Source organism: Lontra canadensis, unplaced genomic scaffold, assembly GCF_010015895.1.
Source record: "Lontra canadensis isolate GAN:19392208 unplaced genomic scaffold, GSC_riverotter_1.0 scaffold37, whole genome shotgun sequence".
Lineage (NCBI taxonomy): Eukaryota > Metazoa > Chordata > Mammalia > Carnivora > Mustelidae > Lontra > Lontra canadensis.
Genome location: NW_022631031.1, coordinates 16,496,048 through 16,516,038, shown reverse-complemented (window position 1 = coordinate 16,516,038; position 19,991 = coordinate 16,496,048). Strand labels below are relative to the sequence as shown.

General features: G+C 37.8%; 1 protein-coding gene across 1 annotated transcript in view; it reads right to left on the bottom strand.

The window, feature by feature from the left end:
- Positions 1-19,991, bottom strand: part of TRPA1 (transient receptor potential cation channel subfamily A member 1) — a 65,590-nt gene that overhangs the window by 30,851 nt on the left and 14,748 nt on the right. Inside the window, exons 4-14 of the mRNA XM_032869254.1 lie at positions 14,595-14,702; positions 11,623-11,731; positions 11,293-11,438; positions 10,741-10,877; positions 8,281-8,329; positions 6,393-6,492; positions 5,635-5,735; positions 4,491-4,660; positions 4,241-4,405; positions 1,701-1,815; positions 449-615 (exon numbers count right to left, since the gene is read on the bottom strand). Of these exons, the coding sequence (XP_032725145.1) occupies positions 449-615; positions 1,701-1,815; positions 4,241-4,405; positions 4,491-4,660; positions 5,635-5,735; positions 6,393-6,492; positions 8,281-8,329; positions 10,741-10,877; positions 11,293-11,438; positions 11,623-11,731; positions 14,595-14,702 (1,367 nt within the window). The remainder of the gene's footprint in view (positions 1-448; positions 616-1,700; positions 1,816-4,240; positions 4,406-4,490; positions 4,661-5,634; positions 5,736-6,392; positions 6,493-8,280; positions 8,330-10,740; positions 10,878-11,292; positions 11,439-11,622; positions 11,732-14,594; positions 14,703-19,991) is intronic.

The following is a 19,991-nucleotide window of genomic DNA, read 5'->3' as shown; positions in this document are numbered from 1 at the left end:
TCTCTCCATCTCCCCATGTCCTCCATGTTATTTCTTATGCTCCACAAATAAGTGAAACCAAATGATAATTGCCCTGGAGATTATTTTCACCAACATCCAGTTTCGACATTTCTTTTGGTAAAAGAGTGTTGGGCATATTCATTGAGATCAGGGCAGAGTGTGGTAGACAAAGACAAGACTACACATGCCTGAACCCCATGTTTCTTACGTGGGTGTTATGAAGGTGATCTATGCTCCCAGAATTTACAGATGGAAACCAAAAGCCAGAGAGGTTAAGTAACATGTCTGTTGCTACCCAAAGAGTTAATTAAAAATTTTATGTAAACAATTGCTGTTTAAGGAATGTTAACAGCTGAAACTTATTCTTTTCCTATTTTCCTCTCAGGTTGTGTATCATCCCATGTGCCCAGAGGACACTAAATGACAATGGGATAGGAAGACAGCATACCTTTTGTTCTTGATGGTCGTAAGAACTACCTCCTTCCTCTTATTGTGAATTGCAACATGCAAAAAGGAGGCCTGCTGCTTGTTCAGGACGATGTCAGCATCGTAGCTCAGAAGAAGTGCAACGGCTTTGGCATGGCCTTCCCTTGCAGCAAAGTGAAGCGCAGTGTTCTTTTAGAAAAAATAGAACACAGTTGGGGCGTCTAGGTGGCTCAGTTGTTAAGCCTTCAGTTCAGTTCATGATCCCAGGGTCCTGAGATTGAGTCCTGCATCAGGCTTCCTTCTCCCTCTCCCACTCCCCATGCTTATAATCCCTCTCTCACTCTCTCTGTCAAATAAATAAATAAAATCTTAAAAAAAGAAAAAAATAGAACAAAGAAAATCCAGTAACAATGGCTGGTCACCCTCTGGCTATTTTTCTGCTTTCATTGTTGAGCTGCTTAAAATAAATTATTTAAAAACTTAACTATTTAATACCAAAATACATAAAATTTAAAGCCAGTGTTCAGAATCAGGCTTCGCATAATGAGTTTATAGTTTGAACATTGTGTGTGTGTGTGTGTTGTGTGTGTGTCTATGTGTATGTGGTAGGGAAGGGGTGCTATGTGTGTGTATATATGGAATACTCTCTTTTTGCAGTGGGATGATTCCACAAGGATAAATGACAAATTTTCAGGGTAAGGATACTGGAGTGACGTATACTTCCAAGAGATTTATTATCTTAGAGCAATAATTTCCAGATTTGGGGTTTTCACAGGCTTGTGAAATTAAAAAAAAAAAAAAAAAAAAAAAGATATAGCTAGAAGGTTGCCAGTCTTTAATTTTGCCCCAGAGAGACATTTTAAAAAGCAGTGAAAACTATCATTTCATGAAAGAATGTGTACTTATTTAATACACTCCATAAAAAGAGGGAGAACTTCATAGTAGAATAAAGGATAGTTCTTCAAATCCAATACACTTAGTTTTATGAAGACCTATCCCTGACTTCATTTTCCTTGGTTCACCGGGGAGTAGCGAAAATTTTTTCATCGATCTACATGGGCCTGTGGAGTCTCCGTGAGACTTAAGAGGTGTTCTCAACATGCATCCACCCTGTTGGCATTCTTATTCTTTTCCCCCTGCAGAGTAAGAACCCAAAAAAGAGTATGAATGCAGCAAGGAAAGAAAGAGAGTGGCTAAGAAGGCAGCTTTCTTGTAATTTTGGAAGTTTCTCCTACGCCAAGATATTGGGCAGGTATGAGGAGCACAGTACCTACCCCTTCTTCATCTAGCTGATCTGTGCACTTCAAGTTAGTGTCAAGAATGACCTTCATGGTCTGAGTGTACCCGCCTAAGGAAGCATGATGCAAAGCAGTCCAGCCATTGTGGTCACTGTGAAAGAGTTAAGAAAAAGACTGTGCATTCACTTCACAGGTGAATCGTGGGAAAGGAGGCTACCCATTGGAAAGGTGAGTCAGATAACAACAACAACAAAAAAGCCTGTCTGAGTTCTAGCATCTAAATATTACATATTTCTAACAAATGAGCTAATTTCAAGCTTAATGGTCTTAAATAACCTTTCTAGAATGTGATTCATACACACTTTTTAATTTAGCAGATTAACATATAAAAGTACATAAACATCTGGAGGTGGGTAAAACTAGAGTTAGCATGTCTGTGCTGTACATATTTTTTTCAAGGCTGTAATGTACTTATACACACTATTTTGAATCTTGTTTTATTCTTTCATCAAATATCACATCAAAAATTTTCCATGATGGGGGTGGTTGGTACCTGGCTGGCTCAGTCAGTAGAGCACATGTCTCTTGATTTCGGGGTTGTGAATTCAAGTCCCATGGTGGGTATAGAGATTACTTAAAAATAAAATCTTTAAAAAAATTCCATGATGGTAGTATTAGTCTTCATGGCCACTAGGTATTGCTAATAATCATAATAATAATATCACCTTAAGATGCTTAGCTTAATGCTCCTTATTCTTCTAAGTGTTCAGGTCTGAAGAGAGCATTCCTCTTGTGCTCTCAAAGATGCTTTCTTAATCCCTTTAGAAAATGTTTGTTGTTTCTAACAGAAGTTCAAGATATAAATACAACGAAGGCCTGTCATTTTTCCAAATTAGAGATAGAAAAAAAAAAATGAGATCCTGACATAATTTAATTTCAATGCTGGTGAGCAATTATTTTAAGGTACAAAGTCCACATTGCCATTTCAGTTATTATGATGTCATTAAGCAACAAATCTCTGGCCTGGATCCATTTGGTATCCTCTTTGCATGTCCACTGCCTGGTGGCCCCTTGGAGGTAGGAGGGAACTGAGCAGAGCATTCCTTTTGCAGCTGCAACCCTACTTTGCATGACTGGTGCTCTGATTAAAAAAAATAATAATAAATGTGCTTTTGAACTTAGCCTAATAAGCTCTTTGCCTCCCTGCTGGTAAAATTAGAAAATAGCTCACCAAACCTCTATAAAACTTTTCTTTTTACCAAGATGTCACTTAATTATACTACATTTTTTAATGCTTAATTATTTTATCTTTGCTCTTTTTGTTAGACTTCCTATAAGTATAATGAAATTTAGGAATTCTTCATGTCTGGTGTTGCAACACAAAAGAAGCTTTTCACATTCATCATCTGTTGGAGGCCACGATAAGGCTTGAGATGAGGACCAAACCAGGCCCTGACTTGTGTCTCCCTTTAAGTCCAAATACCTTAATAAAGGGTTACGGACAGGAAAGGCTGAGTAGCACTGAGAAATGGTCTGTGCTATGTGTCCTGCGCTCGCCAACTGTGACTTCCCACACGCACTCCCTGGTTGATTGTATTAGTTGGTCCTTGTTGTTCCTGTACCTCCCATAACCCACTCCCTGGTTGATTATATTAGTTGGTTCTTGTTGTTCCTGTACCTCCCATAACCCACTCCCTGGTTGATTGTAACTTCTTGTATCAATAGTAGCTAATGGCATTAGCCGTGACTACCTGGCATCACAGATTTGTTTGTAGTTAATGTAAACTTGTTATGGGAACTTGCGGTTACTCCTTCCATTGTGGTCTGCCTTATAAATGCTTGTAAGATGCGGAATAAAATTGGCACTGTTGGACATCCTCCTCAGTGTCCCTCCTGCCCCCATCTCTTTGTCTCTTAATTTCTTTTCACCATCCTCTTACCCTCACGTTTTCCTGGTCGATTTGTTGTGCCGGCCGCGACAATCATCCATCAGACTGAATGAAAAAGTCTGAATCTGTATAGGGTGTGTGTGCACATGTATCTGCATAAAGGGATGGTAGCATGATGAAGTCAAATATCAAGAACTGTATTTCAAAGGTTCTGAGAACTACTTTCCACAAAGCCACTTATTCTGTGACCTCGAATGAAGTCTTCAACTTTATAAATTATGACATCTTTGTCTGTCAGTCAGAAATAATACTGATGTGCCTTCCTGGGTGGCTCAGTGGGTTAAAGCCTCTGCCTTCGGCTCAGGTCATGATCCCGGGGTCCTGGGATCGAGCCCCACATCGGGCTCTCTGCTCAGTGGGGAGCCTGCTTCCTCCTCTCTCTTTCTCTCTGCCTGCCTCTCTGCCTACCTGTGATCTGTCTGTCAAATAAATAAATAAAAATCTTAAAAAAAAATACTGATGTGCCTTTCAATATTTGAGAAGTCATGTATGTTTTGAGGATTAAGTAAGATGGATAAAAGTACTTAGTGAGAAAGTTAGCTATCATAATTAAAAATAACATAGAAAAACAGCCAGAATAGGGCCAATTAAAAAGAATATATAAATATTTTGATGACATATCCTTACCTGAGAAATAATGCACCTTTTTTCAGAAGAAGTTGAACTACTTTATCATGCCCATTTTTTGCAGCTAGGTGCAGAGGTGTCATTCCATGAAGGTCACCTTCATTCAAAAGCCTCGTGTCACTCATGTCTTGCAGAAGCCTCTGACAGGTGTTGATTCGCCCATAACTTGAAAAAATTAGGTTTCATGTTTTCAAAGCAAATATTAAACAGAGAGAAAACATGCTCATATATTGTATAAACTGACCCTTACCTGGCTGCAAAATGTAAGGGTGATTTCTTATCTTTACTTTTGGAATGAATAGACACATTAAAGTCAAGTAGGTTATTTACAGAGACAGGAATCCCATGTCTACACGCATAATGTAGAGGGGTACACCCGTCATCATCTTCATCCATTACCAGTTGTTTAATATGCTGCATCTATGGAAAAAAACAAATATTCTAAATATAGTTTTGTTTTCATGCTAATATACTATTTTTCAAATTATTCTGTAGGACAGTATTTCCCAATAAGGATCAATATGTGTACCTTGAGGACAAAAATATAATAACTTAAAGGTACTAGAGTAAAATAAATATGGATAATGGTATATGCTCTGCTTCCCTAAAATGTATATTACTGTATTAAGGGCTCTGAAAAATCCTAAGGATAAGAAATGTACTTAACTGGTCAACTGAGTGTTTTCTAAATGTGTTTGCTAAAGGCCACCCCTTTCAGCCCTCCTTTTACATTCTTCCCCCAAATAACACTTAAGAGCTTAATGTTAATGTGTTCTGTTAGGCAAAAGGGATGAGATACTGAAACTAGATTTACTTTATTTTTATATGACTATGAAATAAAAAGTGAATACCAAATGAGCACTTCATCCAATCAATAAATTATTATTTTTGTTTAAAATGTTCAAATAAAAGTATTTTTATTCTTTGTTAAAGACTTTGACAATATGAAAATCTACTTATTACAAAAATATGATGAACTTCAGATATACCTCATAGTCACTCAGTATGTGCTGGTGAATATAAATATGGAAATAACATTTCAATCTGTCAAATCAAATACATATAAATTTTTCTTAACTGATGATGAAATACTGCTAATTGACTCATGCACCTGGCTTTTCCACTGATAAGCAATTCATAATGGTTAAAAGAATGATGGAAAGCTGACTCATTATAGATGGGGATATATGGGAACCGTTTGTAACTTGGAAAATTCAATACCAATGAAATGTATTATCATAATCATCATATGTTCAAATATGGCATCTTTATTTTAAAATAATTTTTAAATTCCAGAGTCAGACTTCATAATAATAAAAATCATAATAAGGAAAATTATTGTATTCTCCATCGAACCCAACTCAGTTATGGAAATTCATTTATACATATATTACCTGCATAAACTCAGGTTGCAGATTTTTTAATCCATGAGGCTGCTGTACCGTCAAATGCAAAAAATTACGTCCAAGATGATCTTTTATGTCTACACGGGCACCTAAAAAAACACAATATAAATATAATATCTACTTATTTATTTAAAGCATGACCTATGGTAGATTTTCAATTTAAGAAAATAAAAGCTTTTTTTACTTAAAACTTTGTCAAACATTAACTTACAGGAAACTTTACTTAGACAACAAAACTGGATTTAAAATTGGTTTACCCTGGTGTTTGTGTGTGTGAGTGTGTGTGTGCAGGGGCAACAGAGACTAGATGATTTGTTATGTCAATTAATATACGATAGCTTAGCTTTTAAAGCATAAAATATAAAGATGGAGAGATTAGATATCAAGAAAAAAGGACAGTAGCTCTCCTCTCTGTAATCTTCACATCGGGTTCGTACCTACAATGAGGACAGTCATAGCACCCACACCACAGGATTAATAATTGAGAGAATATAGTTAAAATGTTCATGAGTGTGCCTGTGATAAAATTCTCACTTTATAAATGTTGTCTATTGTTATTCCGAAATTATCTTTTTAAATATCACACCTTTACTGGACTGAAAATTCTTCCAGACAGGGAAAGTATTCTATTTATCTTCGTATTCACAGCACCTGGCCCAAAGCATGGTGCACAATAAATGACCAATAAATGTTTAATATTAAATTGAGTAGTAGTTCTAAAAGCTTGGCTTGGCCCCTCATGGTACCTTTAGAGAGTAGCAAATTTACAATATTCCAAGATGCAGAGGCAGTTGCTAATATAAGTGGAGAGCGTCCTTCTGAATCGGTGCTATTAATATCTGCTCCCTAAAATAAAACAAGTTATTCAACAAAGAGTTTATGAGCTTACACTGCAATCAGTAAGTGACGTTAATTCATTAAAATAGAGTAACCATTCTAGGGTTAGCACTCAAGTACATGACTAACTACAGAACTACTTAGAATTTCCCTCTAATTCTTATGTTGTAACATCAGAAATCAAGACATTCTTTTACCGTTTTAACAACAAAAATTATCCTCACATGTTAACCTTTTGATTGACATCTGGCAACAGATCAATGTTACTGTATGTAACATCAATGTTAATGTTAGTAAAAATGTTACTAAATCATAAAAATAAAATCCTCTGACCTATAGCAACAGTTTAGTTCTCAATGTTAAGAAAATACTTTTAAATATCCATGATACAAAAATCTTCCAAATTTATTGCATATGTGATTTTTAAAACATTCATAAGAAGTTGTTCACTTTAAAAAAAATCCATTTCATCTGAAATAGATGAACTGAAACAACTGAACTGAACTGAACTAATTCAGATCCTACAGTGAAATTTTAGCCAAATATTTGAGAAAATTTATATTTAAAAGTCACAGATATTTTAAATGACTAAGTCAGTATTTACCATGATGTGTTAATTATAATACTTTACATGACCAGAAACAGGGCTTAAAAAAGTTCATGGAAAGAATTCTATCTTTTGGACAGGATAATAAAAATAACTTAAACTCCAGCTGTGGATAGTTCCCGTTTGGTGGGGGTACCCAGCAAGTACAGACGAATGATAGCACCAGCAGCCCCTTTGAAAATCTCATGTTGGGGGCACCTGGGTGGCCCAGTGGGTTAAAGCCTCTTCCTTCAGCTCAGGTCATGATCCTAGGGTCCTGGGATCGAGGTCCGCATCGGGCTCTCTGCTCAGTGGGGAGCCTGCGTCCTCCTCTCTCTTTGCCTGCCTCTCTGCCTACTTGTGATCTCTCTCTCTGTCAAATAAATAAATAAAATAAAATAAAATAAAAAGAAAATCTCATGTTGGTTAAGTGAGGTTGCCAGGTGACATGGCTGCATTTGTAGGAAACCATGCATGACAAAACTACGGCATATAATTAATCTTTCCAGGATTCCTCTATGTAAATATCACAATTTCAATAGTAGCTATTCACAACAAATCCACAACAAACACTACAAATAGAAGTACACTTTTGCTGATACAGTGGGCCTTAAATAAATACATCATATATTAATTTGTGTAAACAACTTGTTAAAATTTAACTCAAAAGCCAACTGAGTAAGTACCCTTCTCAGAATGAAAAAGACTGTGTGCTTTCACTTTTAACAGACTTTAGACAGTATTTTTAATTTCTCAGTTTTTCCTTGTTTGAAAGATGGCACCGAGGCACCTGGGGTAGAAGCTTACAGTGAATGGTGGAGGCGATTCGTGCTACCTATCCTGCTTCCACCTGGAAGTTAGTTGTGCATGGAAGAGTCATCAGAGTTGCGAAGCCTAACCCTCTTCTAGGACTGGTTCACAGAACTGTCCTTGCCATGTACTCACCAACCCCCAACACTAAAAACATGGATCTAGGTATCAAAAGTACACTTTGGTACTTCTGACCAACTACATGGCAATGACATCTGGCCAGGAATGTATTCATACACAATATAGCCTATTTGTAAATCTGTCAGTCATCTTTTTGTAAACTTTTTTGCTGAGAAGCAACAAATTAAAGTTTGGCTTATGTGAACATTTGTATTATTTAATTATATGACTGTTCAACTGGAAATAGTAATAAAATAAAAAACTGTCCATGGAATAGTTACCACTGAAATTAAGTAGCCTGCCAGTTCATGGTGATCAAATAGTGAGGCTCTGCAAAGAGAGTGACACGCATATTAAGGGACTACTGATATAGAAAATAAAGCTACTATACTGCACTTAAAAGGTCAATTAAAATGATCATTCAACAACATAATGAACTGCTAGGCAATCAATAACCTTCCAAAATGTATAACTGACTGTGATGAGGATAATATTTTCAAAGTCAAAGAACAGAGAAAGTTCAAATACATCACAAGATTTCCCTCCTCATCTTTTAGTAAAATGATTTTCTCCTTGTAAAATCACCATGAAGATGTGAAGTGAATAGTAACAGCTGTCCTAAAGAGCTGAAAACAAAAGACAGAGGAACTGATTGTTATCACCATGATCATGGGGAATAAAAACAGTTGCATGCAAGGTGCACCTAAAATTCACTGGCAGTGTTCAAAATGCCCTCTTTGCCAAAAGTTAAAAGGCAGCATTACTTTCCTAAGGTTTTATGAAGCCAAAAACAAATTGTGGGGAACACTGAAGTCACTTTGGTATTATTATCTCACAACCAGTCATAAGGATAATATTAATAAAGCAAGTAAAAACTTTCAATCTACATTACAGCATCTCTGTAATAAATATTAATACTAATGACTGAAGATTTTGTTTCCTATTGCAAATCTTCTTTCTTTGTTCCTATTTAAGAGGCTCAGCTATTTAGCCTCTGTATATAAATTTTAGAACTGGCTTGTCAATTTTCACCCCAAATTCACAAGAGGTTGTATTATATTTAAATTACATTAAGTATGTTTAGCAACTGTAGGAAATGAATAACAACATTAAGGCCCCATTTGACTTGTTCTTTTATCTCCCCAGTCTAGAATTTTGCTACTCAAAGTGTGGACTGCAGACCAGCACTAGCACCTGTCCATTAAAAATGCAGATTCTCAGTAGATCTTAACATTGAGGCTGGGAGAGGTTAATGACTTGCCAAATATTACACAGCCAGGTAGGGCTGGCACCCTATTCCCCTTCCTCCAAAGTTCACTGTTTCAGTCAAAACAATGAACTGGGGTCTTTGCACTATGGTAACTAAAAGAATTCTAGCCCAAAGAGCAAACTTCACTTTGAAGCTCAACATAAACTCCAAATGTCACTGGCTATTAAAAGCACATTCCAGGGGCGCCTGGGTGGCTCAGTGGGTTAAGCCGCTGCCTTCGGCTCAGGTCATGATCTCAGGGTCCTGGGATCGAGTCCCGCATCAGGCTCTCTGCTCAGCAGGGAGCCTGCTTCCCTCTCTCTCTCTGCCTGCCTCTCTGTCTGCTTGTGATCTCTCTCTGTCAAATCAATAAATAAAAATCTTTAAAAAAAAAAAAAAAAGCACATTCCAGGATTATAGATCAGTATTAGGTTAATCAGAATTGGACTGAATGGATGCAAGAAATCTACAGCCAATCCAAGTTGAGTATGTCCAGCTAGAGTAGTCACCAGGTTGAGGACACTTACAGGTCAGGTGAATGATTTATTTTTCTAAAATAATTCCTTCTTATGCATACTTGTACATTAAAGCTGTGATCCAAATGGACACATTTTGTTTACATCCTGGTCACCGGGTTTCTAAATTGGCTTAAACCTGGAAATAGTTTATAGCATTTTAAAAAGTTCCCGAGACCATCCCAAAGAAGCTGGGAGTTTATAAACTACTGCCCTGATACTGATACACGGGTGTTTGAGAATCTCCAGTCTGAAGGTTAGTCAATTGTTTTTGTTCTGATTTAATAGCCATTTTCATATCACCAACCTTTTATTCACAAATGCCAGTTTGTGTGTGTGTGTGAGAGAGAGAGAGAGGGAAGGCTCATCTCAGCTACTTCTTTCACTCACACAGGAAGTATTTACTCCTTGTTTTCCCTTCTCAGTCCATACTGCCTGCTTTCTGCCTTTGCATCTAGCAAGCCTACAGTTTCAGATGCTTTTTTTCTCTGATGTGTATTTCTGTTAAACTCTCATCTTATTTGGAGCTTGGCCACCATCTCCTAAAAACTGTTTTGAAAATATTTATAATTATGACAGTGAGTGGAAAGGGTTGCGAACAGTGGAACATCCAGCTGTATCTGCTCCATTATCTCCACTAAAAATAAGGAAAAGACACACATAAGGAATTGAAGCAAATAAGAAAAGGCTTAGAAAAGCATATATGTTGATATCCAGAGCATATAAAAGATTAATCTTGAGCCTATATCCACTGGCCCAAGAAACAATCCAGAACATGCCACTGGAGACTTTATTCTTAGAAAATCTATTTAACACTCTAATTCCAGAGGAACATAGAGATTCCATTTGAAACATAGGATCTTTATCTCTGTTCTTTTCTTTTAAACTATAGAATTTCCACTACTATGAGTGCTAACTTTCTCTTGGAGGGTACACTTTAACACATGCAGACTAAAAATGATAGGCAGGAAACTTGCCTGTGAAGGAGTGTCTCATGATTTCCATCCACTGCGTTGACGATATCGCTGCTACCGGAATAAGAGGATAGCATCAGCTTAACAATCTCAGTGGCTCCCTGGGTGGCAGCAAAATGAAGGGGTGTGCACTTCCCGTTCTGCAAAGAGTTTTAATATCAGAACCAATATTTAAGTCCAAATTTAAGGATATAACCTAAATTCAGCTGTGAGTTTTTTCCTTCCTAGATCAACAAAATCAAGCATTAATATAAGATTCAGAGTGAACAATTCTGCTTCCTTGAAATCTGAGGGCTTTTGACAGCTCTGACAGTACCTCTACTATCATTATCAGTATCATTATCCGCCCATATTTGTGTTTGAAAGTGTTGTGGGTAGCTCTCAGAATTCTTTGGCTAGGTTGAAATGTGATATTCTCTTGTTCTGCTTCTACCTGAACAGCAAAAAATGATGCCTGCTGCAACCTAAGTTAACTGTAAAAGAGCAATAAAGCATTTTGGAGACTAATTTATGACAACCCTAAATAAAAGCAGCATGTAGAACATGAACAATTACTTCCATCAGTTCCAACTGTGCACCGTTCTCCAAGCACATTTTAATCATCTCCAAGTCACCACTTTGAACAGCCATGTGCAGGGGGCTAGATTTCCCATTATTCACAAAGTTAATGTGAGACTGTCTACTGTATCCATGTTCTTCACCTTCAGAGGAAAACAGAATTCAAGAGAACAAACATTATAAATACAAGGAATTTCTTTTTTAAAAAGGATATTTAGACTTATATAAAAGCCTCTATGTAAACTCTATTAAATATTTTTTCAAATTAATAGCATCGAGTACAACAGGCTTCTTTATAGTACATAATGTATGAAAACTTCTACTCACCAAACTTTAATATTATTTCCATGCATTTTTTGGCACCTGAGAACGCAGCCTGGTGAATAGGGAAACATCCCCATTTATTTGATTTACATGGCTTAGCTCCTTTATTTAACTGGAAGAAAAGAAAGGAGAAAAAAAAAAGTCAACTGATCCAAGCAAAACCCCAAATCACAAGGATAAACAAGAATTAATTGCCACTCTTAGGTCATTTCATTATTCTTTGCCTAGGTAACACTATATAGAAAGGGTTCATAGGATAGGAAATCTAGGGAAGAAGGTAATTGTGGAAGAAGGCTAGGATTATGAACTAGAGACACTTTGTATTTTCCAAAGATGAAGTAACAATGTAGACACAAAAATATCAATCTTGATACTCCAACTAAAGTCAACACATTTTTCAATGAAATTAATGAAGTGTTTTAAAACATTACCATGACCTCTCCTATATCTATGTTCAATACATAAGTAAAGTGATATTTCCCAAATTCCTTTCCTCTCATTTATATAAAATTAATAAATGGTAAGACCAGCACTCTTGTTAAACTATGAAAATCAGGTATTTTCATTAATGGAAATTCTCTACCAAAAGAATGAAACTCAGGTATTTTCATTAGTAGAAATTCTCTACTAAGAGAATGTTACCTTGATCTCTGAGTCCATTATTTTCAACTATCATTTTTTATATAAGCAGGAAGCTGTGAAGAAGCAAATATTACCTACACTCTCACTTCTGAGGAACAGTGTTGGTTTACATTTTAGGAAACAACTGTTTTTGTCTTATTTCTTTTCAAAAGTAATTTTGTGTACACTGTGTGATCATTTTGTTCAAAAAATTCCACATTCTTTAAAAATATGATTTTTTTAAGTACATATTGCATTTTTGGATACACAAAACTTTATACAATAAATCCCTATTACTGAACTTCTGCTTTTTTTCAAGTTTTCTCCCTCTGATATATGTACCACTAGCATTAATATCAATAATAGGTTTAATTATCTACTTGGAATGTATTCCAAGAATTGAAATTGGTGAATCAAAAAGTATTCACACCCACAGTGAATGAAATTCTTTGATTCATCCAAATTACTCTAACCCTGAATATCAAATCAACAAGTCTGTTTCATCCAATTTAAGAGATTTTAAAAAAATCTCATTATTTCAATAGGTTTTTCTGTATTAGAGAAACTAATTAAACTTCATGTGTTCCTTGCCAATTTTCTGTAGACTTTTCCTTACAGATTTGTAAGAATACCTTAAAGATAAATTTTTATCCATTTAAAGATAAAGAAATGGATATAATCATATGCTTAGTCTGTTCACATCAACTGATGTGCTATAATCAGATACTAAACTATTTGTACATTCCCTGGATAAAGCCGATGTAGTACTGTGTGTTACTCTTTTAATGATTAAAATCAATTTTGCTAGTATTTTTAAGATTTTTACATCTATATGTTTATATGTAAAATTGGTCTAAATTTTTCTTTTGAGGAAAACTGGCAAATTTTAGAATTGTTACATTTGCTTCTTAATATTAATCTGGATATTTTCATTCTTTTCTTGTGCTATAAAATAGTTACCTGAAATGAAAACCTTTTCCTTACAAGTTTGAAAGAACTTATAAAATCTATAAAAGCTTGTAAAATTAGCTGACTACAGAGCTTAATAATGCATTTTTAATATTTTTTATAGTTCTCTATATAAATTAGAATTAACTTTTGGTTAATTACTAAATTTCAATTACTTTCAACTATTTACACATTTAAAAATGAATTTCCAGTTTTTTAGAATAGGATTATTCATATTGATCTTTTGTCATCTTAATATTTCCTATCGTACCCAGATAAAGTCCTTCATGATTTGCAATTCATCTTTTTCTTTTTTATTTAGACTTGCCCCATACCAGCTCTATTGTATCATCTTTTTCAAAGAAACAAATCAACTTGTCAAATAATTCCAAAAATCATTAATATTTGTTTTCAAATGTGCTGTTCCTTTATTACAATTTTGTTTTATTTGAGGCTCTCTTTCTAAATTCTTAGTTTAAGTGTTAATTCATTTACTTTTTGTCCTCTTTTTGGTCCAATCATGACCGTTTATAGGAATATGTATTTTTTCTCCAAAACATGTAATTAAGTTGTTAGAACCTATTTGTAAATTTAAATATTCAGGAAGATGTTCTAAAATTATTTTTATTTTCTTACTCTCTGGGATAGTGAAGAGGAAAAAAATCAAGCGGCAAAAATATATACCCTCATCTGAATAGCATAAAAGTCCTTAAGCGATAGTTGAAAGAAAGCTTTTTCTGGAATTCTAATACCACACTCAGAAGGGACACTATGTAGGGTAGGAGTCAGTCATTTCAGATGGGCATCTCCAGAGTTTCAGTGGACCACCCCAGGAAATCCCACCAGACAGAGGACTGGCCCTACTTTTAGGGCTGTGGCCAAGGACCTCAGTCATTATGTCAGATGGGGCTCCCTTTCTGAGAATCCATGGCAGCAACTTCTAGTCCTAGGAACATGAAAGTCCATGTCTCTTGGCTTTTATTTCATGAGCCCAACAGGAAGTTTGCAGTTGACTATGTTTATCTCTCCTCAGACTATTCAGAAGCTCAGAGTCAAAACTATGGTCCACGTTTACTAACATCCAATCTACTATACTTTGTATTTTGCAGTCTAGCCTGACCAGCAGCTTCATCTTCATTTTTGCTGTCTATACTGTCTTGTCACTTGGTTCTCCTCACATTTTCTCCAATGTTTTCTTGTGAATCTTCTGTAAACAATCTCAGATTGATTTAAGGAGTGTGCACAAATACAGAAACACACAGAACTATTTTTCCTGACATTTTCTGCATTTTATATTTTGCTGAGAAGATCTTCTATAAATAACAACAAATCTGCTATAAATAACAACAATTCGTGTTACCCTAATGAAAGGAAAGAAAATGGGGGAAAATGGTAAAAACACAAACCAAGATTTGCAGTGCTTCACTGTTGTCTTTGGAACATGCAATTATCACAGCTGTGTTTCCATTTTCTCCTTCCAAATTAATATCTGTACTGCTGTGCTCAGTCAAGACCTACACAAGAGGGGGATAGCGGTCAAACAGTTAGCTTTCAAGTTGCCAATGAGAATATTTGCCTTCCATTAGATTATAAACTCCTGGATGTTAGGGACCATGTCTTTACTCATCTTTTTTTCATCCATCTCCCATGGAATCAGGCATAAACATCTACTTAGTAGGTACTATATACATTTCTCAAAAAGATTAAATAATGGTGATTTGGGGGCACCTGGGTGGCTCAGTTGGTTAAGCAATCAACTCTTGATTTTGGTTCAGGTCATGATCTCAGGGTCATGAGATCAAGCGCTGTGTCAAGCTTCACAGTGGGCATAGAGCCTACTTAAGATTCTCTCTCTCCCAGGACACCTGGGTGGCTCAGTGGGTTAAAGCCTCTGCCTTTGGCTCATGGGATGGAGCCCTGCATCGGGCTGTCTGCTCAGCAGGGAGTCTGCTTCCTCCTCTCTCTCTCTGCCTGCCTCTCTGCCTACTTGTGTTCTCTATCAAATAAATAAATAAAATCTTAAAAAAAAAGATTCTCTCTCTCCCTCTGCCCTTCCCCACCCTTCATGTGCCCATGCATGTTCTCTCTCAAGGAAGAAGGGAAGGGAGAGGGGGAGGTTTCTGTATCACATCAATTAAGGCAATATGGAGTTATGAAACAAGAAGAAATACAGATACTAATAAACAGCTCACTTAATACTTCTCACTTGTATTAAATGAACTATGTTAATTAACAAATTAACAGCTTCAAGAAAATAAATTTGTGGAGCCATTCAGAATGTGTGAGTGTGGAGGAAGAAGGGAGGGGGAGAAGGGAGAGACAAAGAAGGAAGGTAGGAAAGGAGAGAGGGAGAAGGGGTGGATGGGGAAGGGCTGCTTTCTCCCCTCCAGTCATTTTTCTTGTACCTCTATTCTAAGTATTCTGGGAAATGTCAGTTAAAAACTCCATTCTCTTCAGCAGAGAAAAGAGAGTTCATGGAACACTGATATGGCTTAACTCAATTAATTCAGACTTAGTCCAGAATAGAAACTTTTTCTGTGATGTAATAACTTCCTGTTCCTGATAAAATGGTTAAGCAGCTTTTCTGATGGAATTTAACTGAAGAACTGTTCCCTTGTAGAGAACACAATGCAGTCTCTCCTGTCAAGCAGTGACACAAGCAGTTAAGGTACTGCAGTTACGAGATCTCGCTGGGACCAGCATCAGCTAGCTGACACCCCAGAACTGATAACAAGCAACCAGCAGAGGTCTGCAGGGACCCAGGACCAATTCAATCCTTTCAGAAAGGAGAGGATTTGGGCAGCAAACTGTCAGACTCTTCAGATGTGACCCCTCTGTGTCTGACCGATTAAAACAAGCAGCTGCCTCAGAAGGCTCTGATTGATCTGAAGCAGTGAGGGCAGAGAGCAGACCCTGACCAGACCTATCTCCACTGGGCACTGTAAGGACCTATTTAGAAACTGTCTCTGTTCCCCTTCCCCCAGGGGATTTACTTGAAGACAAGTCCCGGAAACCAGCTTCAGGTAACAAAGCCCAGATACAAAGGTGGGTCAGGCCAGGTGGAGACATCCAATCAGTGGGGGGATGCATACTGTCTCCCTGGTTACCAAGGAGTATGGGCCCCGCCCTTTGGGCACCAATCCCAATCAAGGTGTAATAGGCTGGTTCAAATGTCTACTAGGGTAAATTGTAACTCAATTGGTCACCTAGCATCACTGTGGAGTTTCCTGTGTGTGTTACAATCTCACTGGCCAGGTGGCCAGGCCTGATAGCATGGCCTTTGCCCTTAAAAGCTAGTCTGTGAAACAGAGAAAGGTCGCCCTTTCTTGTAAGAGGTACGGCCCAGAACGTTCGGTTAGATTCTTGATGCTTGGCGCGAAATAAAGCTTTGCTTGACCTTCGCTTTATATCAGTCTCGTTCCTTTAATCATGGACCCATTATTGGGACATAACAGGCACCCACAGACTGACTTCGCGTTTGGTTCCTTCATGTCCTGCGCCCTCTGTTATCTTGTTTGTTGTGTGGCTTGTCTTCTGTCCTGCTGTGTGTGCCGTGTAAGAAGCCAAGTTTAATCACATGGCGAACTGTCATGGAGTTTGGGATCCTGAACCTGTTTTATAATTGTGATTAACTTGGCTTTATGACTGACTAAAGCTGACATTGTGAAAAGACACAACTCCTGTATGTGCCATCATAGCATGCCCATGACATCCCCTCACCTGGTGGCTTCCTGCTGATTATAGGACAAGAATCTATAGATCTGGGGCACCTGGGTGGCTCAGTCATTACGTGTCTGCCTTTAGCTCAGGTCATGGTCCCAGGGTCCTGAGATCAAGCCCCATATTGGGCTCCCTGTTCAGTGGGAAGCCTGCTTCTCCCTCTCCCACTCCCGCTCTGCTTGTGTTCTTTCTCTTGCTGTCTCTCTCTCTGTCAAATAAATAAATAAAATCTTTAAATTAAAAAAAAGAATCTAACCAGTCTTTATTTTATATCAAATCTAATAATTAGCTCCTATAAATGTGTCCCCCAAGAGAGAATCTTTGAATTGGCCTAGTAGAGGCCTTTTCTCTTAGAGCAAAACTATGATAAAACTATAATATGTACTTAAAATTAAATACCTTAAGAATTTATTAAACAAGCTATTTCCTAAAAACCTTGACTTAAGAAAAGAAAAACTGCACAGAGCCCCTTGTTAATAGAATATGCCCTGATAGGGGAAACAAACTATGAGAGACTGTGGACTCTGAGAAACAAATTGAGGGTTTTGGAGGGGAGGGGGGTGGGGGGGTTGGGTGAGCCTGGTGGTGAGGATTATGGAGGGAACATATTGCATGGAACACTGGGTGTGGTGCATAAACAATGAATGCTGGAACACTGAAAAGAAATAAAATGGAAAAAAAAAAAAGGCCCAGATAGGTAAGCAAATGAATTAGGCTTACTAATTAGCTCTGGTCATAAAACAAAATTAAATGGAGATTTTAGTATGTAAGAACACATAGGAGATTATCGATGGATAAAAGAAAGTGAGAGCACAAGTTCATTCTGAACGTCAGGCACTTTCACATTCTGTTCTCAGCAAACTCTGCATTCCTACTGAGTCTGTAAGATATTTTTCTCTCTTTGCCCTCTTAGAATCAGAGATCACAGAGTTACAGCACTTATGAGGGTGTTTTTGCTTACTACCATAAGCACAATTTTTCCTAAAGCTGTGTAACATTGTATGTGGCAGAGATCCCAGAGAGTAACTGAACTGTGCCCACTTCAGATTCACACATAAGCAGGAAAGCCTGGAAGTTTGTAGGTGTGGCCTCCAGAGGTCCCTTTGATAGAAATCCAGGAAGCCTCACCGGAGGGTCAAAACACTGGATGCTGAAGGGGTAAGCCCTAAGTAGTAAAGCTTAGAGGTTATTGAGAAATGAGCCCACCCACTAACCTCTAGGCCACTGTGTCCCAGGAAACAACTGAGCCCACCCACTAACCTCTAGGCCCCTGTGTCCCAGGAAACACAGCTGATAGCTGCACAAGAACTTGAGGAGACATTGAAGTTTTTTACTTTACAAGCATATAAGCAGGGGTAGAAGGTTTGGGGGAGGCTGGCTGTTAGGGTACGGAGTCGACCACCCCTCACTTAGACAGAGAACACTCTCGATCATGCAAGTCACACAGCGAGATTTATTTCTAGCTAGCTGGGGTCCAAGTATCCGCCTGGCACAGCGGGTTTCAACAAGGACCCCGAGCACTCAAAGCCAAGGGTTTATATAGCATTTTCAAGGCACTTTTTCATAGCTACGTACATATCTTGTGGCCCACTTTGACAGTTTAACTTTGTTTAACCTTTTGCCACGCCGGTGTCACCCTGGAGCCATCCTGGTGGTTAAGTGAGATTTAGGTTTAGAAGAAATTTAATTTTATTTACATTTCCTTCTGCCTCAGCCTCCTTCAGTTTTATGGTGGGGAGGGCGACCTTAGGCCTCGAGGAACTGAGCCACTTGTCTCTGGAAATTGGGCCATTGAAGAGATAGCCTTTTTGTTGTAAATCACCAGGACATTTGCAAACCAAGGGAGACTCCTGTCTTGCAGGATTGTGATCTCTGCAAGTTAACTCTTTGTCTTTCCCTGTAGCGCCACCACCTAACCGCCCTGGTGGTATATGATTATCTCAAGTCTCCTACGAAGTATTGCAGTGTTGGCCTGTTAGGGACACTCAGTAAAATGGCTTCCCGGCCTTCAGGATGGCCATTCTTATGCTAACCCACTCTTACAGTGCAAGGTGCCAGCTTTTGCTTTGCCAAGATGGCTGTACTTATGTCAGGGCTAGACTGGAGGTGGGTACAGCCTTGTTTTTCTTGGCCTCCACACCTGGAGCTGGTTTCCTGGACTTGTTTTTAAGTCCCCTGAGGGAAGAGGATCAGGGACAGTTTAAGGGTTAAACAACAAAGTTATTGTTTAACCTCAATGGAAGCCTCTGGCTAAAATAAAAATATAAAATAGGTCCTTACACTGGCCAAACAGACAGTGGAGAAGCATTCCACATTCAGCAAAGGCTGGTGGGGTACAGGCTGGACCCATGGGTGTAACTGGGAGAGGCAGCCCTAAAGGAGCTTACAAGCACACAGAAAAATACCCCCAAATTCCTCCTCCTCCCACTTACATCATCTCTAGTCAAGTAGAGGGTTTGGAAATATTTTTAGATGAAGTTATGGCTGGTAAGATCAAGCAAAGGAGAGAAAACTAATTTCAGTTCTTTTATAATCCTGCTTTTTTCTTTTTTTTTTTTTTTCTTGTTCTGGTGTCACCAGGAAATTCTTTATTATACCCAATCCCCCCCTCCCCTTTCTAGTTTATAAATCAGCTAAGGGCTTATTTCTAAACTTTCTTTTCTATTTCTATGTGGTATCTCTCTATATTTGCCAGTCTTAAGGTTTCTGATTCCTAACAAAAGATAGCCCTTCCACTGTTACCTGCCTTTGAATTCCTAAATCACACTTTCAGAGTCAGGGTTAATTAAGACAATGGGTGTTTGTTTCCGAAGAGAGCCTTCAGAGGAAACACAAGAGTTCCTTGAGGAAATATGTGGCTTCTTTAGGTAGAGAGAGGTCCCCACAGTCACTAGGGGGTCCAGTGCAGAAGGCATAGAATAAAGCATCTGGCTCACAAACAATGCAGACATTTAAAAACAAATAGCCCCCTGCCAAAGGCCTTTATAGTAACCTCATCAAAGGGCTGTCCTGAACCATCTTCCTAGGGCCTGAAACTTAAACTCATTCCTTCTCCTTCAGGCAAAAAAGCCCATTTACTCATT